A 25,708-nucleotide genomic window follows, 5' to 3' on the forward strand; every position below is an offset into this window, starting at 1 on the left:
CTCTTAAAGGGCCCAGGGCGGGAAACTCCGGTCCAACCCCCTCCAATGACGTCAAGACTGAGGGCTATTTAAACCAAGCCTCAGTCCTCTGTTGCTTGCTTTAGCAACAGGTCGTCTCCTCAGAGTGCTAGTTGCTGTGTGATTCTAATCCTGCCTGAAGTCCTGTTCCTGATCCAGCTCCTGATCCAGCTCTGGTTTTCACTCCGTCCTTCGTACCCCAGTTCCTGTGTTCCTCCTCGGCTTGATCTCCTGGTTCTGACTCTTGACTTGTCTCTCGTCTTCATCTGTCTGCTGCCCGTCTTGACCTCTGGCTAGTTTCTTCCTCTCTGCTTGCCTGCTGCCTGCCCCGGATCCTCTGACCGAACTCTCATATTGCATCTTCACTGTCATTCCTGACCCAGACTCCTGACCACGTCTTTGCCTCGCCTCTCCTGCTTCACCAAGGCAACCCGCACCTAAGCCCTGCCGGCCCCGGTATCCAAGGGCTCAACCTGTGGGGAACGAGGGCTGGTATAGGTGAACCTCCAGCTGGGTTGACCTCACCTTCTCCACCTACCGGCGATGGGAACCACATAGGGCTGTGAGATGGGATGCCCAGGGACCCTCCAAGGGTAGTGGAACCCTGCAGGGGCCCTCCTTCTCATGTGGAGAGGCCCAAGGCTGAGAAGAAGTGGGAGGGAGTCCGTCCCCTTCATGGTTAAACTGGAGCAAAGGACAGAGTACCAAGGAGTGGGTTATTTCCTCCCAGGAGAACTCCTGACAGCCAAAAGGAGAAGTGGAGGAGTGGGTGAGTTAGCCCAATGGTCAACTTCCCTATTGTGTTCTTGATATGTGCGGTCTGGGGAACCTAGCACAGATGGAAAGGAGAGGTTTCCTCCTCTCTCAGAGGAGTTTACCATAGTGGTGAGGTGGAGAGGCCATTAGCTGGAGTGTGGAGAGGTGTTATCCATCTCCCGAGGAATTACCCAAAAGGTGCAGAGCAGGATGCTCCAAGAAGGGAAAAAAAACTGTGTTCAAGAGTGAGAAGAGTCCTACGGAGATATTGCTCCAAGATGTCCTTGCCATTGCTGCATTTGGGGATTCCAGCACCGAAATTCCTGCAGTACCTGCATGTAATCCGCTTTGAAGTGTCAAAAAGAAGAATATTAAAAAAAAGAAATAAAGGAAGGAAGGATGGTAACGGGGACAGTGGCTAAGGAGGTCCTGGACCAATGTGTGGGGTATGAACGGCATCCTGGGAAAAGTGATGGCGCATTGAAGTGGCATGGAATTTTGTGAATATGTATTTGTTGCACATTGGATGAGATTTTATTATGGGCATTCCCGAAGGAAAAAAAAAAAGCCAGCTCTCCCTTAGGGCTGAAGGAGAGAGAGGCTGTGCTGAGTATAACAAGTCGACCCCTTAGGGTCAGCAGTAATTGTAAGATTCACTGTACAGAAGCCCGTGATTTTTCTGACTTGTTCGGTATGAAGTGAAACCCCTTCTTATCCATGTAAGTAGTTGTTAGCTGGCTGAATATTCCAGAAAACAAAGTTCCCATTTGGTTTTGGAATTTGATACAGCGTGCCAGTGACCATTATTGAGCCAGCCTGATCTTATTTTTATTTATTTATTTAGCACTTTTATATACCGATTTTCCAGTAACAGAATTACTAATCAATTCGGTTTACATTCTAAACAATAACAATGACAAGTTGATGTCTCACAATGAACAGGTAGTTATAACTTGGATACAGATATATGGGGTTAATAACATAACGTAAAAGTTACGGAGTCTAGTGAAGGCTGGAGAACAGATGTTCGGCATAAGGCTAGGTTTTTGATTTTAGACTGCATAAAGATAAGAAAATGACATGAGAGTTCTTTAGGGGGTAACCAATGAAGGGATCATTGGAAGGGATTTCAACTGGCTGAAGTTATGAGAATCTTATGGATGGAATCTTATGGATGGAGTCAGAGATCATGGGGTGGGGGGAGGGGACGTCTTCCCTGTCCATATAGCAAAAGAGCAAAGGAGGGTTGTGGTAAAAGCCTGCTGTCCCATCAGGTTGACTTCACCATCTGCATGACCTACTTTGAAGAAAGCACACAAAAGATGGAACGGATGACTCTTAAACAACAGAGAGTTCCTCCCCCATCATTTGACGTACCCCCCTCAGGAGGCTACAGTAGTGATGGCTAACCCTTCTGGTTTTCTGGTTTGTCACATTGAATATACATGAAATACATTTGTCTACCTCGGTGATTTGATCACCGTGTATGCAAATCTACCTCATGCATTCTCATGATGATCATCCTGCAAACCAGACTGGTTAGGTTTGCCTCCAGGACAGGACTAGGAAATACTGATGTAGTGTTAAGGTTATAAATTAGGTAAGTCCCCTGTGGCAGCTCAGTGACTCATCAGTGTCCTGTTACTGTGCGCAGGATGCAGGCGTACATGCCATGGGAAGCCTGGAGTTATGTGTCAGCCTTGCTCCGAGAATGGTTAGACAGACTGGGATGGAGCCCTGCAAAAGATACATACTGGGAAAGCTCACAACCATACCAGCACTGCAGGTTGAAAATAACCAGCATTTGTGATCATCTTTTATTTTTATTTAATACAGGATCTGAATTCTTGAAGCCAGCAAGAGACTGAGTATTGAGAACTGCATCCTAGAAATAATTAGATGGCACTGTTAGGGTGCAATCTGACTCTCAGTCCATCTGCTGTGCTTCCCAGGAAAGGTTTTTTTTTGAGTTGAACGGGGTTACCTTCTCACTGAGGAATCCATCAAAAACTAAAAATAAAATGCAGAGTTTGATTTAGATATAGTTTGTACATTTTATAGGATATGTCCCAAGTTTAATAGCAATGATAATCTTAATTGTAAAGTGTTTAGCTTTTAGACTTATCTTTAATATATAGTAATACAGTATATGATAACAGCAATTGGCCCATCCAGTCTGCCCAGTTGTTACGCCTACGCTGCTAAAGATATATCCCAGCTGCCAGCTGTAGCAGCTCGACCACTTGCAGGATATTATACTCCTTATCTAGTTTTCGTTGTCTTCTTCACTGGTTCTGTACCATCCTGGGTAGATGAGAATACAAGATCCTATACTTAATCCACCCCCAACTAAATCCCCCTGCAATGTTTCACCATCAAGCTTTGTAATCTTCTAAACATCCACCAGAACTGATGAAGCTCTTACCCGATCATCCGGGCCTCCTAGCTCCCTGTGGTCTTGTGTAGATGTTGCCCGGCCACTGCCAACCTGCCAGCACTAACTCGGTTGGTTTCTGGGAAATTGTAACCTGCTGGTACCAATGACTACCCCATGGCCTGCTGTGTCATAAGGTTGTGCTTTATTTATCCTCCCTTTTTTTTTTTTCCTTATCACTTTACTGGACAGCACTGTGCCACCACCAACCGGCTGGCACTGAACATGGTTGATTTCTGAGTTGTAGCCTGCCGGTTCCAACCTGACTGCCCATGTAGGGACTGAAGGATGGGCTGCTTGCAATATTGCAACCTCCCAACCCTGCTCCTGTCACTGTGTCTTTTATTTGCCTGGGTTTCAATCTTTTGCATTCTGTATTGTATTTTTAAACTTGTGAATTTTTCTTTTCCCCTTATTTTCAGGACTTGCAGTGGTTTTCTCTGTATATATGTTATGCATAGTATTGTTTGCTGAGCTTTGCATCACTAGAATATTGTCTGGAAAAATTCTGGGTGGGGGAGACACTTAACCCCTACCTTGGGTTTGATGATGTAATTTCGGTAAGAGCACGATAGCTCATCGCTTTAATGCGATGCCAAGATTATGGATAGGATGACGTTTATTCAACGGTCTTTGAATTTGGTAGCTGCTTTGTTTTGGAAAGATGTGTGGAGTGCCAGTAAACCACTAGGTGTGTGTTAACCCTGATGATGTACTGATGGTATGTGTCTGGTGAGTCGCCTGGAGTCTGCTCCTCTAGATTGAGCATTTCCAAAAAATGTAAGAATGTTCAAAGTTTGGCAGGAAGGGAGATCCACGGGATGGCTGGAGTGCCTGGGGTGCTGCTCCTGGAGGGGAAAGGCTGAGGCAGTAGGAGTGCTTCTGCTCATGGGGAAGCAATTACGGGATCCAATGGTCTTGAAGACTGAAGGAGTGAGTTGGGACTCTCCTGTCCATGGAAGGTCCCAGAGCAGTGATGCAATTCGGAAAGTCTAAAACTTGGGATGCTGAGGATCCCTCAAGGAGTGTACCTGTAACCTCCCTGGTAGGGAGAACTGAAAGGAATATTATGTATGCAATTTATTTTACTGAACAGGAGAGAGGGGAAATAATTTGGGTATTGTCACTAATATCTAAGGTGTGCAGATTTGGAAGACTTGTGGTTGTCTCTGCTGTTGCTGGTATTGTTACAGCTCTGCTGCGAAAAATTGTGACCCTGATTGAAGCAGTGCATTTTAATTTTGTTTTCTTGTAAACTCTGACTGATAGGGGGAATCCCAGAATTTACAATAAAATTTGTGTTTGAAGATATCGTTGGTGTAATTCCCTCCTTTAACTGAAGTGTCAGTTCTTAACTCCCTGCAGGAAGGACCAGGACAAGCTGGAGTACAATCAGAGGGGTACAGAAGGGAACAACTGGGCAGAAGGTTTTCCCTATGTCACAGTGCATATAATACAGCCCCTGCCTCTGATGTTGTTTCATTACCACAATTATATTGTTTTTGTGAGTCCCGTAGGGACTGGAGCTCAGCTCCTAAACAGGCATCAGACAACTCTCGTTGTTTAAGTGCCCCATCCAGGGAGGGAGGGAAGGGGTGCTACATTTATAGGGATGAAAAATACATGCACATATACGGCCACATTTTCAAAGGCCCGTGCGCGTAAAACCCGGGCTTTGCGCGCGCCACGCGCACTTTCAAATGGGCCCGGCATTGCGAGTAAACCTCAGTACGCACACGAGTGCTGGGCCTCTTCAAAGGGGGTGGGCTGGGGTGGGCCGGAACAGCGTCGTCGTACACTGTCCTGGAGAAGCGCGCTCGCCGGCCAGCTGCCGGCGCGCTTACGTTGCTTCTGCTCCCAAGGAGCAGTAAGTAAAAAAAAACAAATTCAGGGTAGCTAGGTAGACAATAGGGGTCGGGGTTGGAGAGGAGAAAGGGAAGAAACATATAGAAACATAGAAACATAGAAATGACGGCAGAAGAAGACCAAACGGCCCATCCAGTCTGCCCAGCAAGCTTCACACATTTTTTTTCTCTCATACTTATCTGTAGAGATGTGAATCGTGTCATCAATCGTCTTAACGATCGATTTCGGCTGGGAGGGGGAGGGAATCATATCATCGCCGTTTGGGTTTTTAAAATATCGTTAAAATCGTGAAAATCGTGAACCGGCACACTAAAACACCCTAAAACCCACCCCGACCCTTCAAAACAACCCCCCCACCCTCCCGAACCCCCCCCCAAATGCCTCAAACCACCCGGGGTCCAGCAGAGGTCCGGAACGACCTCCCGCAGTCGAACCGTGCCGTCCCCAGCCGGCGCCACCTTCAAAACGGCGGCGCAAAATGGCGCCGGCCGCAGACAACACGACTCGACTGCAGGAGGTCGCTCCAGACCCCCGCTGGACCCCCGGCAAGTCCCGTGGGGGTCAGGAGGCCCCCACGGGACTTGCCGGGGGGGGGGGGGGGGGCCTCCTGACGGGTAGGTGGGTAGGGAAGTTCCCTCCCAGGCCGCTCCTTAATTGGAGCGGCCTGGGAGGGAACTGGGGGAGACCTGATTTGTGCCGCCACACGCACTCGTGCTAAATTTTGCCCCCCTGCGCGAGCCGCCTGCACGTGCGTGCGCGGATTATGGCCCACGGATTTTATAACATGCGTGCACATATTATAAAATCCGCACGTCCATGTGCGCTCGCCAGAAACCGCGTGCACCTTTTGAAGCCTACCCCATATTGAGCACATGGTAGATACAAAAAAAGGGACTGGATTAGGGCAAGTTTCAAGCTTGTGCTTATTAAACCTCCTTTGTGAGTCTGTTTATTTATTGTTTTTGTAATACATTGCCACATCAGACTGGTGTTCAAGGCAGTGAACGGCACCGTTCAGCACATGCACAGCATGGATCAATGTAATAATAGTGATAAATAATAATACAATAATGGGGAAAAAAAAAAATAGCATAGATCAATACACTGGTGGTAAGATGAATGGGATCTGCAGTTTATGGTTTAGAGAATTTGAGTTTATAAAAGAAACGCAGATACAAGCATCAGACGCTCCTTCATGATCCTCCTGTGCCTTTAAGGAGAAAAAGGCAAAAATGAGAAGGAGAGCATTGATTGCCCAAGAAGGAGAATTTTTTTTTTTTTATGTTTACAATTTTTTTAAGTCCCCCCCCCTAAAACGTGTGCGCTGGCTCTCCCTGCCGGGAGGAGCGTGGTGCAGGAACGGGTCCCGTGCTTTGGGAAATCAGCTCAGAAACCTCTTGGCGGGGCCCTGCGTCATTCTGTCAGATGCTGTGCAAAGCCGGGAGCCCGAGCCGAAAGAAAATGCAACACCTTTCAAATAAAGAAACAAACCACACCCAGGCCCTTCCTGCAATCCCCTTTGTAGTTCTTCTCAGAAGGGCCCGGCCATGTCCAGGAAGCGAATGCTTCAGCGGAGCGGCCTTGTTCGTTCTTCTGCCGTGACCCAGGTAGCAGCTTTTTAGGCTGTCAAAGCTTTCATTGGCTCCAAAAAAAAAATAAATCCTAGAGCTTGAGCTTTGAAGATCACATCAGTCCTTCCTTCAGATAACCCTCAGTGGATTTTAAGGCCATGCGTGGGGAAACATTTTCTTTTGCATAGTTGCTCCATTTACAATTTTGTCATTGCGTTTCTGAGTTTTTGCACACGCTAAATGTTTATAGGTGTGCATTAAAATGCAGTCACAAAATGACTTTCTATTTTATTTTTTTTTTGAGGCATTTTGGATGGAAAGTGACACCAAAGAAGACAATAAAGTGTGCTGTGGTCCCCCTGACAGTTAGAGAGCCTGATTTTATAACATGCAGACCCTTGCAGGGTACACAGGCTCGCATTTACACTTGCACGAGAGCGGGAGTGAATCGGCCTGCATTGCACGGATGTGCATACTTTCCGTTTTATGAAAGTGCGCCTGTAAATGGTTTCTAAGCCCTTACTCCACCTCACTGGGATCGTCTCGTTCAGGAACACATAAAGGTACACGGGAAACGGCTTCCCCAAGTGCTTTTATGCACATAATCCCCATGGTAATTTTTCAAAAGAGCTACAGACACGAGTAAAACGCCATTTTTTTTACATGCGTACATGCGTTTTGAAAATTTACTCCGAAAGCGACTGCACAGCCCTAGTGGGTCTCACGTCAATGAGGAGATGCAAAATTACGGTGAGACAGCACGGATTGCTGCCTGGCATTTTCGCAAACAGAGACATGTTACATAACCTTCTCGTAGCTTTGCTGAATATACACATCTTTTTAGAAGAGAGACAGCAGCAGTTTGTTTGCTTTGCTTCCCCGGGCTTTTCTTCGTGTTGCAAACTGTAATTTTTCGGTGAACCGAAAGCGCCGCTGCTGCTCTCACTTGTAAAGCACCTGCATACTCTTCTCTTACCCTGTAGTATGTTAATATCCACGTTTGCCTGTGCTGTAACTCTTCTGTGACAGGACGGTGCTCTAGGGCTGCAAATCATTTTTATTTTACGAGTACTAAGCTCAAAGAATAACACACTATATCATATGACAAACGGATATTTATTATTTCTATGTGTCTAGTCTACATCTTTCTTTCTTGAATTGACACAGTGGAGAATGGACCTTAACAATAGAGTGCAGCTAAGCATATATCAGTCAGAATGCAAGATTTTCTACTTTGTTTACACAGAAGCAGATTAAAAAGAAATAAGGATGTTTGATCAGATAAAATAAAGCAAACAAAGGGCATGCTAGGTGCCAAACCAGACACTGCTCCCGACAAAACATTGAGACGTTAAATAAGATAGCAGAAAAACGTCACTGCTACATGGCAATGTGAAGGCTTCCCTGCTTTTACCCACACAAACCAACACCTGCACCCTGACAGCTAAAGCAGAACAGCCGGATTACAACTTTATAACTTCAAATCAGTCGAAACCAAAGCCTTTTTTATGTGTGGCATAAACAAGGTATACAATGGTAATGTAACAGTGGGGCTTCTACTCACTGCTCAAGCATGAAGTGGAGGATTTCCATAACTAATTTGTAGCTGTGCCACTATGAATTAAGGACATTTCCCCCTCCTCCACACATATTCATGATCCTTGAAAACAGAACTTCCGATTTGGCAAGCAATGTATTCACTCATATCGTATTGTCTCATATATACTCGTACATATAGATACAGATACTGTTGGAAGCTACTATAAAGTCATTAAGATACCCAGTCCGAGGTTAGAGAGGAGACTGTGAAGAATAGTTATTCAGGAGGAGTGGGTGAATAGTCTGATGCAGCGACTCGCTGGGGCCACATTCTGATCCAGTCTCCTGGGTTCTTTTCCCCCCAGAGGGGAAAGATAGAGTCTTCAAGGTCCTTAGGTTGTCTGGAGGTCTTCTTGAAAAAGTCCCAGTAAGAAAAAGGACAAAAGATTCAACACCCCGATTTGGGATTGGTTAAAAAAAAAAAAAAAAAAAAGGGGGCATAATTTGTAGCAGGTAGATTTACCCGACTAAAACCCAATTTTAGTCATCCTAGGCCTGCACTCCTCAGGGCTCCACATCGAAGCAAAAGCTTCACCTCATTTTACATCACTTGCAAATGCTAGCACGCAGGAGGTACGGTGGCAGGACGGAAGGTACAGATCCCCGATACGCCATGCCTGGCTCCATTTATTAAAATTATAATTAAAGCTTCCCCAGGGGTGTGCATATCTTCTGCCACCGCAGGGCAGCTTGGATTTTTCACCAGGCTCCACGTCCATTGGTTTTTAAAAATTGGGCAGCAGGGGGGATTACGCAATTGGGTCATGTTTTAGATGCCACGGGGCGATTGCTCACTCCTCAAGAGGTGTCTGCTCTGTATGGCCTGGGGAACTTATCCCCTTTAATCTGCTAACTTTGCATGGCTAAAATGATAAGCCAAACACATTTAGGGCTCTATTTAATAAGCATTTTTCTCATAGATAAATAGAAAATGGGAGAAAACCTTTAATGAATAGGCCCCCTTAATTTGGTTGAAAAAAAAATATAAAAGGAACTGGTTGTAGGCAATTCTGAGGCAGACTTTCAAATTTAGCTGGTTAGCACAATATTCAGCACTAGCTGGCTACATTTAGCTGGGTATCCTGGCCACACAAATGCCAGGACTATATGTACTCACTCAAATTGTGAACAGATCAATTTATCTGGATATTCAGCATCACAACTAGCTGAGTAGATTCAGCAGCTTTCTGAATATTGATCCCTAGCGGAAAAAATGTATTAGGGTAGGAAAATCAGAAAGCCTGGATGGTCTTGGGCTCTTTATTTATTAATTTTATCTATTTATTTAAGCATCCAAGCATCCAAGAATCCATTAATAAAACTCTAAAACTGTGGGAAAACTGTTTCAAAGAAATTAATGACCTCCTATCCAGCTTAAACCTAATTCTAAACCAATCAAAAAGTGAATTCCTGCTAATCTCACCGGATAACTGCAAAATCACTACGAACCCGCCAGCCAACTTACAAATATCAAAAGTAAGAGATCTAGGAGTATCCATAGACAACAGACTAAACCTAAAAGCATTTATTAAGCAAACAACTAAAGACTGCTTCCACAAACTACACACATTAAAAAGAATAAAACCCCTATTTCATTTCCATGATTATAGAACAGTGCTCCAAGCAATAATCTTTGCGAAAATAGATTATTGCAACGCTATACTACTAGGCCTCCCATCATCCCATACCAAACCTCTCCAAATGATTCAAAACACGGCAGCAAGAATCCTAACTAACAAGAAAAGAAGAGATCACATCACGCCGGTCCTTAAAGACCTTCACTGGCTGCCAATCCACTTCAGGATAATCCATAAATCCCTAACCACAATCTTCAAAAATATCCATGGACTAGCTCCACTCCATTTACAAATAGCACTTAAAAAACACTCCTCCAACAGACCCACTAGAGAAGTGTACAGAGAACTTCTACAGGTACCACACGCCAATACCACCCAACACATAACCCTGAGAGACAGGGCCTTCTCTACAGCAGGCCCCCCACTATGGAACTCAATCCCCTTAGAATTACGACAGGAACCATGTCTTCCAACCTTCAGAAAGAGACTTAAGACATGGCTGTTCAAGAAAGCCTTTCCGGATTCTGACTGATGATCTCACCAAATACAGAAAGACGGTCTATCTCCCACTAAACTGATACGGACATACCAAACACTACACGTTCTTATTCTTGTTAAATTTCTATCGTCTTATTCTTCTTCTTTTCCCAGTTAGAACCATCCTTGTTTTATTGTAACTGATTTTTTCTGCGCACTGTTATAACTTGTTATAATTTGTAAATATATAAAATGTATACTCATGTTATATTTATACACGTTTATAATGTATTGATCACCCCTGTTTTATGTAAACCGACATGATACGAATCTCCGTGAATGCCGGTATAGAAAAACTCAAATAAATAAAAATAAAAATAAAATATACACCGTCATTCCTAATAAAGACCACAACGGTTCACAAGGAGACATTCATAATATGGGTCTATACATTCATGGGTTAGTTCAATACATGCATAACTCGGTCAATACTTGAAAGAGGAATAGTAGATGACATGGGTCTATGTAACTACTCATTCTTCACTTTAGGCTGCGTGTATCTGAGTGAGAATTATTTGAGCATGTAATTGTTTAGTTCATTAAGTGTCAATTTAGAGACTCTTTTCCTCTTGCTGAGTTAGGTTGTATGTGTTTTTGAAGAGCCATGTTTTTAACTCCTTTCTAAATTTCTTTTTGTCTGGGATCAGTCGTAGCCTTCCAGATAGAGAGTTCCACAGATTTGGTTCAGCAATGGAAAAGCCATTTATCTATTCTCATATACTATGCTTCTGGTTTACAGTTTCACAGACTGTATGTGCCAGTCACAAAAATAAGATCTAAAACTACACAAAACAACTGTAAAGCAGAAAATAGAAACATCACCTGCTTCAGGCCTTGACCTAGGTTAAGAACCCTAGGGTCTGGCAGTTGTCGTAGGGAATCTCAGGTCCAGAGAAGGGGGCGCTTTTCTTGAGTTGATCCTGCTCTTACTGTTGTTTGATAGAAACAAGAAATGATTTGCAGAACTACAAGGATTCCCAGGGAGACAAGTGTTGGGTTTTTTTTTAATGTTATTGCCTTGGCTTTCTATGGGATCAGTAGAGGACTCCTGGATATGAAGAAGTGAAGGGAAAGCCAAAAGTCAACTGGGGTCTATGGTACTGCATCAGAAATGGAACTGGGCAAACTAGATGGTCCTTAAGGTCTTTATTGCCTTCATAATTTCTGTGTCTCATTTTTGAGAGTTGAAGATGTGAAAAAAAAGCTCTGTTGATTTGAGGTTTACTGTATCCCTGCAGAGACTATCTCTGTGGTTGTCAACTAATGTGCTAGTTTTAAGGGGGTTACAGAATTCTGTTAGGTAGGTTGGGTCAGTTTTTCAAACTTGAGGTCACGATGCACTAGTGACTGGGTCACAGCCCTGTTCCACTCCACATGGCTCAAAATGGCTGAACCGTGCAGTGCCTGTCATCTCGGGCTTCTCATTCTTCATTGCGAGAACAGCACTTACCGTGCAGGTACCGTGTGCCTTACACTTCCTAGAGTCACACATTATCCAAATTGTTGGCACTTTTCTTGCAACGAGAGCCAAGAAACCCAAGCGTGCAGGCATTGCATGGTTCAATGTGGCAGAGCCACACAGAGCAGGAGTGTCAGAGACAGAGTAATGGGGGCCGAGAGGGGGAGGTGGTGAGAATCAGCAGCATGGGTTAGGGGACAGGGGAAATGAGAATGGGCAGTGGGGGCTGCAGAGAAGGGTTTGATGAAGTGAACAGAGGATGGGGGTGAAAGTGAGCAGTGAGTGATGTGGTGGGTGGAGGTGAAAGGGAGAAGTGGGTGCTATGGAGTGAAAGTGAGCAATGGGGGCTATAATGCACAAGGCATGCACAGAATTAGGGGTGGGTGTGGGGGTTCTTCACTAAGTGCTGAGAAGACTCATTTTTCTTCTACCGGGTCCAGTGAAGAAATGTTTGAAAACCACTGGGTTAGGCAATTGTTATTAGGGAATTTCAATACGTAGCAGTATAATAGGTTAAGGCTGTTACATGGATGAGACTCATGTGCGGGGGTAGATCAGGGTGAGGGGGCAAAATATGACCTTTGGTTCCTTCCACTGAATCTCAGAAAAGGGAGAGGAGGAAAGGAATGTGCTATAAGTATGCACATATTTTTAACTCTTCGTGGAGGACAAGAAGCACAGGATAAGGAGTGCTCACATTTTTGGAGGTATAAGCAAATGGCAAGATAATTAGCTATTTACCCACATCGAGTTGAACTACTTCAACATGAGATTATTAAATAAACATATATAGAGGTAGCAGCGTCACAAAATCAATCTGTTATTTATGTCCTCAACTAATTCTACCCATAGAGGACACTCTAGAGAAAACATTAAACCTAGCCAACATGTACCTAAACATTATAAAACAATTACTGACACAAATGGAACTTGTAATTAACATTGATAAAACAGAATTCCTACACCTAGAAAGAAAAAATTCTGAAATCAGTCAAACCTCAATATTACTCAAAGACAACCAAAGAATTGAACTAGCGGGGAAAGTACGAAACCTGGGGATAATAATAGACCCTGAAATCAATCTGAAACAACACATATCACTAAAAGTAAAGGAAGGTTATGCAAAACTCATGGTACTAAGAAAACTTAAACCACTACTAACTCAAAAGGACTTCCGAACAATACTACAGGCACTAATTTTCTCCAGCACGGATTACTGCAATGCCCTTATGCTAGGACTACCTATAACACAACATTAAGACCACTGCAAATACTTCAGAACACAGCAGCTAGAATACTAACCGGAAAAAGAAGGAGGGACCATATAACCGAAACCCTAGCAGAGTTACATTGGCTACCAATTGAACATAGAATTAAATACAAAACCCTATGTATCATTCACAAACTAATTTATGATGAGAAATCAGATTGGTTAAACACAGCATTACTGGTACACACTCCACAAAGGAATCTCCGATCAGCAAATAAAGAACTCCTAACCATTCCATCAGTTAAAACAGCAAGACTGACACAAGTGAGAGAAAGAGCCCTATCACTAGCAGGACCCATAATCTGGAACACAATGCCTCCAGAGATCAGACTACAAAGTGATCTCAAGGCATTCAAGAAAAGTTTAAAAACATGGCTTTTTAAGCAAGCATTTTACAAAGAGGCAGGAGAATAGAGAGAAATTATTCAGGATAAGACAGAAAGGCACCGACATACAGTCCTTAAGACTGTACAGTAAGATTAGTCTATGAACTCTACACCACAATAAAACATAACTATAATACTATGTGTAATAAAACTACCGGTGTAAGTACCTTGGTACAACTGGTCATGAACTACTTCGCTAAATGACTATGTCTAATGATATATTGTAACCGAACCTTTGACGGCACCTGATTAGAATGTACTATAGTACACTTTTACCTACATTAAATATGTGCCCATCTGTAAACCGTTGCGACGGTATTTAACTTAGCAATGGTACAGAAAAGTTTTTAAATAAATAAAAATAAATATTTAAAAATTATTTGTTTGCCACCACTCCAAATGTCATGGCGAGTTACACCATGAAACATACATAAAAGTCATAAAGCACCACACATTGTATTTCTTAACATCTTTGACAGACAATAGCCCTGGTTACACATGGGATTATTACAACAGCAATCTACATGGGAGCTGCTCTACGGGCTGCCTGCTGAAACAACCATGGCTCGAAATGTTTTTGAAAGACTTTTGCGTCAGCCACAGTTCTCAGCTGGCATTTTATTTCGGATTGAGGGATCTGCTACAGATATTTTATGATTTCTGACTTTGCCCAGATGTGCTTGAGGGATACTCGGGATTGATGGTAAACCTTTATTGGCTGACCTTAGAGTACAATGAGGAATGTAAAGGAACAATACTATTTTTTCCCAAATAGATTAAAAAAACAAACCTATTAATACATTCTAGAATAAATAAGTTACAATATCTTGAGCTCTGCAATGTGCACAATGTATCATAATGTTTTGAGTAACAATAGCCATATATTTGTGGGGCAAGCATAATACTGATAGAGTATACACACTATGCTCTTGTCAGTTTCAGGCACTTTTAAGTCCTGCATCCATTGGGTGTCATACAGCTGATAATGCACAAATCCACAAGAGAAAGCTTACAGCACATTTGATAAAGTACCCAACTAGAATTCATATCTTGATAATCCCACCTCATCTTCTTGAAATGACAGGGCATAGAGCCTTCTCATTGGTTTTGAATTCTTCATCAAGAACCAATTTCTGACTTAATTTTTTTCAATCAGGAAATCATTCAAGGGCGCTGCTTGACAACAATACCCAAGGTTTTTGTCAGATAAGGCTCTCATAGCTCACTGTTGGTGTTTGGTTTGGGAGGCAGAAATCTGTTGTAGCTGACACTGATGTCATCAACCATATTTGCAGAATCGGTTGTACAGCAGAATCCACCACATTGCAGCTTTGTCTGGTTTTCTCTGGACTAGCCAATGAGGATTTAATTCAAGACTTGTTGAAAGTAGACAAAACAAACATCTCAACCTGAAAGGTGAGAAGGGTCCGAGTATTTGTTCAACCACGGAATTGTGTTCACCTGACTAATTGAAGGTCTAATGAGTCAAAAAAATTATTTCGGCCTTCTTAACACCTTTTATAAATAAGTAGTAATGACTCAGCTGGAAGGGTGTCAAAACTTGTAAACATGCCATTATTCACTGTTTTATTAGTGTCAATCTGTTAAAATCAGACAATAAATTGTAATTTTGCATTAAAAATGTCAGAAGATGTCTACAATGGCTTCCAATCAAATGGTGCATCTTATACAAAGTAACTACCATCATTCACAAGATGGTGGATCAGTAATCTGCAAAAAATCTGTGCTCCCACTAGAGCACTGCGGTCGAGCCAAACAAGATTGCTAGATTTGCCGTCGCTAAAATAGGCTCGGCTGGCTTCAACCAGAGAACTGGCTTTGTTTGTAGCTGGTACCACTCTCTGGAATTCATTACCCACTACACTTAGGAATATGTCCTGCACAAAAATTTCAGGAAACTAGTGAAAACAAACTTTTGTAAGCAGGCATTTTCTTTGGAGGGGTAATTAGAGGTAACCCTTTATACAGTCAAGTTAAGTGTCTATCGCTATGTTTTTATATTGATAAGAATTCTTAGTGTGATTTTTGTAAGTGTTTTATAATCAGAGTATTTTATTTTATGAATTTTATTAAGTTGTGAACCGCCTTGAATCCCCTGACTAGGCAATATAGAAATCTTTCTAATGAAATAAATAAATTAATTAATTAATAAAATAAATAAATTTGCACTTTGTCAATAAGAAAAGAAGAATGGTGTATCTTACATGCACCACTCTACAAATGCCTAAAATAAAGGGATTATGTGGTGTCAGCAAGCTGGTATTTTGAGGTTTGTCAATGTGCTATAATCCTTCTTGGCTGATAACAACCGGACAACTCAATCATTTATCCCACTAAATCTAAAACACAGTCTTTTTATGTGAATGTTATGTCTCTTATAAACTAATAATTCCATCCCTTAAATATACTATTCATATAAGATATACAAAACCCTGACATCAGCTGATGTTTCAGACCTTCTGCATCGGGGGATAAGAATTAAACAATAATTGTTTAATGCTCCAGTTTGGGCCACAGACTGCCTCACAAAATTCACCCAGGTTCTTGGCTTTTTTTAATGCAAGGTTCCTGGGTAACCTACTCTTTTATCTCAGCGTTGCTCTGCTTGACTGAAAGACTTGCGGTACTAATGAAGTCATTGGTTGAATATTTTCTGAGCAAGGTTTTCTTCTATTCTCAGCTGTTAGGGTGTACATTGTGTCATTTGGTTGATCTATTTTAGAAAATTGGACGTGGCTGGATTGAGCTTGTTGATTGAGGGAGGCACTGGGATTCCTGCCCTGCACACTCAGTGTCCCTTCTCATGAAATAAACAGCTTTGTAGTAAAGATGAAGTGGTTGTACATTTTAAGCACGCACAGGGCCATCTCGGGGCACGACATCTATTCCTCCCTCTACTGTTTTTCTCATCCATGCTCTTCATAGTGCTTCCCCTTCTCCTCTTCTCCCCCTCTCAGTTCTTGACTTCTAAATCTCTTGTGAGGTTTTAAAACCTTTGTAGGTAGTATAGAATATATATATATACAATATATATATATATAATATATATATATATACACTCTCCAGTATACAACTGGAGAGTGTTACAATACTCAACGAAAAAACAATAGGGTAGCGAGGCATAAACATAATATATCCTGTGGAAGGAGGAGACATGGGGAGGTAAGCAGGGGGGGGGGGTGTCAGGGCAGGGACTGGAGCGGGGGGGGGGGGGAGGAGTTAGGGAAGAGGATAACAGGATTGTTGGGGTATGAATAAGGGGGAACAGAAATTGAGGGGGAAGGATGGGGGGAAGATGTTCACTGGGGGAAATGGGAGAGTTAGGGTTAAGAGATCCACATTTTTTTTCTAGCATCCGCTGTTGGCATGGTCAGATGGATAGTGGTCAGGATTCAGGGGATTTGGTCTGGCTGGGAGGCCAGATCCTCTTCAACACATTTCTTAACATTTTTTCAACTACTCAATATCTAAGCTTTGATCTCCATGACGGTCCACAACTTTGTATATAATTACTCTCCTTCCCCTTTTTAATTTATTATTATTTATTTTTTCCAAGTTCTATTTACCTTGTTCATTGTAAGACATTATTATATATACTGTCAATCTATTGTTGTAATGTAAACCGAAGTGATTAGTAACTTTGTTACCAGAACTTCGGTATATAAAACTGTTAAATAAATAAATAAATAAATAAATATAGGTAAATGCCGCCTAAAGAAACTGACTGCAAAAGTGAGTTAGCGGCATGCCAGCTGAGCGTATCTTTTGAAAATGTAAGGCACATGCGTACATTTTACATACACTCATAAAACGCCCCCTCCCCCCAAAAAATCCACCCCTTTGTTGAGTGAAAAAATCCATTTACCTACCTATAGCTTCCTTGCATAGGTTTTACTCGATTTTTGCCTGCATATCATGGGTCAGAGTGGGCGGACATGGTTCTTACCAGTTCAGGAACAGTTGAGTTCTTTATGGCAGCGTTTTGCAAGCTTAGGGCTGTCACCCATTACCGGGTCACACCATGTCCGTAACTAGGTCGCGGCCCTGTTCCAGCCCCTGAACCCCCACAAAATTGCCCTGCACTGTCCCAAAGCCCTGGCCTGCAGGTGAACCTCTTGTGACCCTGCTTTGAATTTGTCACCTCTCCCCCTTCTGTGACCCTGGAGGCAGCAGCTCTGAACAGGGAGACAAAGTTGGACTTAACTTGGCTTTGCTGGGCTCGCTACATTTTTGAGCAGCGTGGAACCCACAGTCCCGCTCGGTTCTCGCCGTGTTCCAAGAGGAGTGTGGGATTATGGGCAACACACGGCTCTAAACCAAACAGATGGGAGAAGAGAGAAAGGGGACCATGTGGGAAGTAAAATGTGAATGGCAGGAGACACGGAGTCAAGAATACGTCACCTCTACTCAGTCAATAACGGGGCACCTCTTTGCCACTTCCTTCCACTCTGATTTTTCTCTCAATGCTGGATTCTCCATAATGGAGAAAGAATAAACCTCCAAGCCTTCAGTGTTAAGCGTATTTTCTTCTGAATGTCAATAAAGAAGCTTGACTTCCAACATACACCTTAGTGAAGAAATGATGCAACATGGGAAGAATGATAATATTTCTTAGTAATATGCATCATTCAACTGAAATCAATAAATCTCTGCTCTGTGGTCCTTTAATCTCTCTTTCAAGGTTCATTCATTATCTTTGGATGGAATGTGAAGCTGCCCTGGGCAAAACTGTAAATTTGTGCAATGACTCACTGGGGTTAATTACTGATAGTACCTTTGGGTAATTGCCAGGTTCTTGTGGCCTAGTTTGGCCTCTGTTGGAAACAGGATGCTGGGCTTGATGGACCCTTGGTCTGACCCAGGATGGCAATTTCTTATGTTCTTAGTGTAAGTCCTTTAGATAGGGACATATAGAATAGTGTGTGGGGGCAATGTGTCATTCGTTAATCGTTACAGCCTTTCCCTTTGATGGAACCTGGTTGGCCGTCCCTCTGCTAGGTAATGAAAGCCACACCCTCCTGAGAGCTCGGGTGGCAGTACAATTTGGTTTTGTAGTTAGAGGAGATGTTGGGAATTTCTGCTTTGGTTTTGATTTTGGCCTGCTCCTGGACTCAGGTACCGCTTTCCTGCACACCTTGGCTGTGGGACGGTTCTCTGGGTTGCTTTCGGGATTTTCCTATTTTCTTTGTAATTAGCCTGCAGTTCTCCTAGCTGCTGCTTGGGGAGAGGTCACGGGAAACCTTTCCTCGGAGGGGCCCTGGGTAGGGAAGACCTGCCTCTCTGCAACCGCCTGGAGAAGGAGGAATGGTGGTGACCCACCACAGAGACATTTTGGTGGTGTTGACCTTTTGATTAGAAGAGCAGGGAGGAAGATTTTTGCTGCTCCCTTCGAGAGCTAAGTGTTCCAGTGTGGATCCCTTCCTTCTGGGGATTCAGAGAGAAAGAGTTTGAGCACAACCGCTGGAGAAATGTGAGGAAGACCTATCTGAGACCTATTGAGGACTCCCACTTGGAGTCTTCACCCCTGGGAGGGAGGACAAATTGTGAGTCTCTGTGCTGTAGACTGGTTTGCCAGCTTGGAGGGGGATTTCTATTCCTGTCCATCTGGGAACCCCATTTCTCCAGGCCCTGAATATGAGAGTTTCCCCCTGGCCCTGCTACTGTGAGACCCTTGTACAGACAGGGGAAAGACTGTAAACTGAAGAGGCTCGCTGTGCTGCTAAGGACTCTTCTGAACTAGACGAGTTACTCATTTGATTCACCCTCAGTAAAGTTACTTTTGGATACTAATACAGAGTCTCCTGTGTATTTTTTGGCATCTTTCAGCACTCACAGCAGTAACAGGGTTATACCCAGGCCTGGCGTGACCGGGTGCGTATACCGCAGAGATGTGCAAAGCCCGCCGTGGGAAACTTCGGATTTCCCGCGGTTCGGGCCTTTGTAATTTGGGGGACCCGAATTTCAGGATAGCGCGCACTAACTCCCATTAGTGCATACTAACTCCCATTAGTGCATACTAACTCCCATTAGTGCATACTAACGTGCTAAATTAAGGAGCATAGTGAAACTAGAATCCTAAAAAGTGGATGGATGACTACGGGGGGCAGGGGAAAAAGTTAGGAGGTCCATATTCAGTCACTGTCTGGACAACCATGTTAAGCAGATAAACCTTTCCGGCTCACTTTGGAGGTATATTCAAAAGTGAACGGCACAACTGAATGTAGCCAGTTAACTTTATCTGGCTAACTTTAGGACAGCTCTATGGCACGACTAGACTTACCTGAATAAGTTATCTGGTTAACTCTGACTCTTGGAGTTAGCTGAATGACCCAGCCGGCTAACATAACTCTTCCTGGAATGCCCCAGGGTATCTGGCTAAATGCCTCTGAATATGGACTTCTAGGTGCTTCGCATTGATTTTCAGCACTAGATACCTAACTTAGGAGCCTAAATCTAAGCAAATAAATTGTTGCAGTTCCAACTTCTCTCTTTTCTTTCAGAAAACCTTCTAGCAGCAGAAACTTCCTTTCAAGACCCCCGCTCTGTTCATCACACACCAATACTACACATTCCCTTTTATTCTCTCTCTCTGACAGGGATGTGGCACCTATGCCACAGAAAGTGCATAGAGGTTAAAGGTGCTGAAAGGTTTAATGATAAAAAATACAGGCTTCCTCTTTATGGGAGCCGTGAGGGGTTGGAAGCAGTTGGAAGTGCACAGGATATGCATGGGGCAAGAGGTTAATCTGGAGCCAGGACAGGAATATTCCGGAGCCCTAGGTCAGCTGCCTTCCTGACAGACAAGGGGGTTCATCCCCCTGAGGGGCTCGCTCATTAAGGCAGAAGTGATAAAAGGCCCCGACTCTCTTAAGTCCGTGGCTGCTTCAGATTGCCAGGAAAGAAAGCCGGATGGACCTGTGATCCTCACCCAGGATCTCAGAAGGGAGCAGCCAGGGGTGCGGGGATAATTTCCCCTTAGAAATCCCCAGAGGCTTGAGAGCAGGGGAGAAGTAGAGGGTGTGGTACAGCCTGGGAAGTTGGAGGTTAAACAATCTGTGCTTAGCTGAGGCAGGAACGTTTCTGGACCAGGAAGCCAAACCTGTGCCAGAGGGAACTTGTTTTGGGGCTCAGGATTCACAGTAAAATGGCTTATTTTACAGGACCTGCCTTCTCCTGAACTCCCTCTAGGCCTGCTCTCAGGAGACTTGCACCCAGAGTTTCTTGCATTCCTAACTTATAAGGAGGGTTTTTAGGGACATTCCTTCACACATGCCTACATTTAAGACCTAAGTTTTAGATACCTAAATTTGAATTTTTAACTGAAAACTTAGGAACCTAACTTAGGATCCTTAATTTAGGTACTCAGCTTTTTAAAAAATATATATAGGCCTTTTGGCTAGAAATATTGTATAAGGACACATTTGTTATTGGCAAAAGCATAGGGCCTTCAGGTTTTATATATCTGAATGTGAAAGTACGGAATCCTGAAAACTTAATTTTTCTTGATTTTCCTGTTCTGTTTCAGAGTACATCCAGAGAAGAAACACTGATAAAATTTCATGAACTGGAAATTGAGTACCGAGCTTTGCAACGAGCCTATGCCCTGCTGCAGGAACAGCTTGGAGCCAACCAGCCTACTAAGCAAGACACACAGGTAGACCTGGACCGACTTCGGGATTTTCTTCTTCTCTTGATGAGCAGGTGGCCGTGTCACTAAAAACACCATTGAAATTATCCCTAGCTAATGCCTCAGTTCAGGCCCAGAATTATTTTCCAGCAACATAAGAAACTGTCTATGGCACCAGATTTTGTACGTGCCCAATAAAATAAGTTTCACACTTTCTATGCACTTGCCTAGACAAGCCAAGAGATGGCAGCAGTGCAGCACATATTGGAGTCAAGCCATAGAAATACATGGGCAAACCATGGCACAGACAGAAACAGGGCCTGAAAATTGTTTGCACACTGACAGTAACCTAAATTCCACCAGCAACAGGAGGCCCAAGAATGAAGCGAGGAAGGGCGGCCTTGTTGTGTCATTTCCCTCCTACCTCCACCATGGCCCCATTCCCTGCAACCCCGAACAGCTGATCACCTGCGCTTCACAGGTCCCGTAGGCTGCAGCAGCCCTGCCCCCTCCTTCTGCAGGGCTTAACAAGAAAATCCATAGGAGGGACCGGGACAATGCAGAGGCGATTCAAGCCTCCTGACAAGGCCCCTGCTGACTTTCTCTCCTATTGCTGACACTGCCAAGTACTGGAGTAAGCAAAGCGGTGGTGAAGGTTGGCCTAGAAAGGTGGAGACAGGAGGTGAAGACACAGAAGGGCCATGGGTGAAAGGGGTGTACAGACCTGGGATGGCGCCATAGGTGGTTTACTTCCATGCATATTTGAGATTGTGGTTGAGTTGGCAAATTACGAAAGCAAAGCAGCTTCTGCTTTATGAGGAAACTTGGTGATTTGAATTCCTTTTCACTAAACAGCAGAGATTTCCATTCTGTCTGTTCGCACTGTAGCATCCTGATTCACCCTGATTCAACGTTAGTGACTGAGCACGTGAAAAATTATTCCTACTGCTGATTGTTCCTACCTGATGCTGCTTCCAGTTGCTGTGTGAGAACAGCATGGCACATGATGCCTTCAAGTACTGCCAAGCAATCCGTGGCATTGATTATATACAAATGAGCTTACCATTGTTTGCAGCTGACATATTTATGGGAACTTGGTGAGGATTTAACATGGTTCTGTGTAATGAAACATTCAGACACAGAGGAAGGAGTTGTCATGAAGCTAGTCACACTCTTGAAGTATAGGCACAAGATGCTGCTCCTTGGCTGGCATGTTCTATAGGATTATTCAATGTCTGTAGACAGAAATGTTTTCTCTTTTTGTGAGGCTACATCAAGAGCCAACTGAGCCACTCCTGTTTTATCCCATTCAAATAGGAGCTGAAGCCACCAGAGCCACAGTGGGTAACCGTCACCGAAGATGTGCACCTGAGGCCATTCTAAATGGTCGGCATTATCTCATTGCTTATACGCTAAAATTGTTAACAAAATTAAGCTGCTTATTTCCTTGTGTTACAGGTTTCTGATGAAGACAATGGTCTTACCAGTGATGAGGCCAGAGCTCCGGCAGTTCCTGAACCAATGGAAGAAAGAAGTAAAAGCCTACAAGATTTTTCAGATGAAAGTGCACCCGTGTACATGGAGACAGAACTGTCTCAAATGGGGGAAAGCAGCCTTTTGCCAGAGTCAGTCTCACAAAATCTTCTGCAAGAAGAACATATTGAATACATAGTTGAAAAGTCCAAAACACCTTCCACTGAGCTCTTTGGCACCCCCTTAGCTGATGAAGTGCACAGTTCCAAGGAAGGAGCAAGATTTGACAAAGATGATACAATGGGCATGGAAGTAAGAGACAAAGATGCCTTACCATTATTTGCAGTGCAAGCTGACCATCAGAGAGATTACTCTTCACAGCAACCAGAGACAACAATATCAACATTCACAGAAACTATTCCAAAGCCTGAATCAAAAATTTTGTCAGAAGTAATCATACTTCATTCTGAAGCGGAAATGATGGTGGCAACAAAGCAAGTTGAACAAGTGGTGATAGGAACTGGGAAACCAGAAAGCTTGTCAGCAGAGAGTCTGCTGAGCACAGCTATTCGTGGCTCAGTGGGAGAGGAAAAATGCAGGGATGCCAGTCACAGTATAAGTAGCTGGGCATCAGGAGTAGGAGAAGACATCAACAAAACCCAAAGTGGAATAGTTTTGTCACTCTCTGGTGAAATAGTGCCTCCAGCTTCTAGCCTGTCAAATATCCAAGAGCTTCCTGCACATAAGGTAGATGTGTCAGGAACAGCTTCGCAAGAAAATGGAGGGCCAGCTGATTCAAGGAACCAGTCTGTGGCCACATTGTTACGCAATGTGAAAAAGGAACTGGACATCCAAAAGCCCTATGAGTCTGTAGCTCCTAAAGAGGAAAGGCTTGGCATTGCCTTACGTGAGCCAGTTAGAATGTCACCTATGGAGGATTCTGAAGTAGAATTAATGCTGCAGATGTCTGAAGAGGAAGTCAAAGGTGACAGAGAAGATTTGCCACAAAGTGATGGACTGAAATTGAAGGATGAAACTTTGGAAAGCAAAAAGAAGTTTATCAGGGTCTATGAAACAAAAGATCCGATGAGCAGAGCTGCAACCGTCCCCTTGGTTTCTCGGGCTCAGCACGAAGAAGAGCTAGGTCAGGATGATATCATATCAATGGATCAAGGAAAACAGGACAGTGGACTAATGGCCTCATTAAAGAATTCTTTGCTCATGCTTTTAAACTTGGCTCCAATGGTAACAGATAAAGGGAAGGATGTTGTTAAAGAAGAAAACAAGCTAGATACTGAAAACAATCAAGATGATCAACTTCCGCCAGATAAAACTGACCATGCATTCCCTGACATGGGAATTGGAGGGTTACTCCCAGTGATGTCAAATAAAATAGTTGAAACGCCTAAAAATGACGATTCTTTCCAAAGTGCAGAAAGTATGCCTTCGAGTTCAACATCTGGACTAATGACACCATCGTCTGAAGAAGATATGGTCCCGAATGTGGAGACGTTGCAGTCAAGTACCACCACATCTGGGAAAAATGCAGAAATACAGAGCAATGACTTAACTGCACAAGTGGGTCCCAGAGAAGCTAGAAAAGCTGCTGGATTGAATAATGAGGAGTTGCAATTAAGCCTTGATGCCTCAAGAAAGTTGACAACAAAGGGGGATTCTGAAACAGAAGGGTCTGCTGTCTTAACAGTCCCTGCTATAGTAGTGGGCAACATAGCAGTGGAGGGCAGTGTTAAGCTTTCTGATTTGCAACCTGATGGCAGCTTGAAAGAAAAATCTGGTGAAAATACTGCACTAATACCTTCAGCCACACCAGAAGAGTTGGCTTCTGGTGCTCGTCGAAAAATATACTTGCCTAAACCCAAACAGCTGAATGATGTTGAACCTGAAGCCCTAGATTCCCCAATTGCCCAAACTCATACAAAGCGAGAGAGCCCTAATGTGTCCCCGGGCATGTCCAGGAGGTATACAACATTATTACAGTGTCCTGTGACCCCTCAATCTCCACCTACAGAGAAACGTTCTCCAAACCTGGCCAGGAAGATGGCAACCTTAGAGGTTCCTAATATGTATGAAGAGCCAGTAGATAAAGGCAAAACCACAGAAGATATCACACTAGAAACTAAAGATTCTTATGCTGATGCCAAGGATGAAGGAGAAGGTGTAGAACCCAAGAAAATCAATGATCCCTACAAAGGTGAGAGAAAAGTGCCATGTGAGTACAGATCATATTGAACTCTTCAGCCAACATTTTGTTAGCAACTGAATCTTAGTTGCCAGTTTATTAGGTATCATATATTACTTATGAGCAGCTAGTTTTCTTTAGCAGATTATATTGAAATATTACTCAGAATATATACTGATTTGTGGATAAGGGCAATTTTGAGTGTGTTTGGGGGGGAGGGGGATTTAATGCTAACAGCAGCAACATACTCCAGATGTATACAGTTGAATATATGCACATAGAACCAGAAGTGATACTCAAGAGATGTGCATTCATCATGGTTCGTGGGCACCGAAAAACGAACTCAATTTTTCCAAAATTTTGGAAAAATTTGTAGTTCGTGTTAGTGCGCACTGATGGGAGTTAGCGCGCACTAACACGAAAATCGGGACCCACAAAGAAAAAAAAAAAAAGAACCGCAGGAAAAACAAAATATCCTGCGGGGGCTCGAAAACAAAGCGATAGGGGTTAACAATGCACATCTCTTACTCATGCTTTGTTACTTTACATCTGAGGAGGAGGTCTGTATGGTCAGAACCTACAAAGAGTCCTATGTCATTAGAAAATATTACTGCCACACTGTTACTTACTTTTTATATTCTTTAAGCTAAGCTTATTGTTGCTTATGGATAGAGCTCAGTCTGGTTCATGCTGTGCATGTGTAATGCCATTTATGAATATCTTAGCCCATTCAGACCAATCCAATCCAATGATTATAAGATAATTTACAACTGACGAATCTCAGAAGTTCATGAAAATTATAAGGGAGGAAGAATTAAATAATAACACCTTGGCATGTACACTTTTGAGACACTGCATAAGACAAAGAGCAGTCAATGATCAGAGGGGCTAGAGTGACTCAGTTAGTACTTGCT

At 43.3% G+C, this 25,708-nt stretch overlaps 1 protein-coding gene across 4 annotated transcripts in view; it reads left to right on the top strand.

The window, feature by feature from the left end:
- The window catches only part of ALPK3 (alpha kinase 3), a 115,442-nt gene that overhangs the window by 57,113 nt on the left and 32,621 nt on the right, over window positions 1–25,708 (top strand). For all 4 annotated transcript variants that reach the window (XM_029574384.1, XM_029574382.1, XM_029574385.1 and 1 more), the window contains 2 exons: window positions 21,020–21,148; window positions 22,580–24,806. In XM_029574384.1, the coding sequence (XP_029430244.1) occupies window positions 21,020–21,148; window positions 22,580–24,806 (2,356 nt within the window). The remainder of the gene's footprint in view (window positions 1–21,019; window positions 21,149–22,579; window positions 24,807–25,708) is intronic.

Source organism: Rhinatrema bivittatum, chromosome 13, assembly GCF_901001135.1.
Source record: "Rhinatrema bivittatum chromosome 13, aRhiBiv1.1, whole genome shotgun sequence".
In the NCBI taxonomy this organism is placed as follows: domain Eukaryota; kingdom Metazoa; phylum Chordata; class Amphibia; order Gymnophiona; family Rhinatrematidae; genus Rhinatrema; species Rhinatrema bivittatum.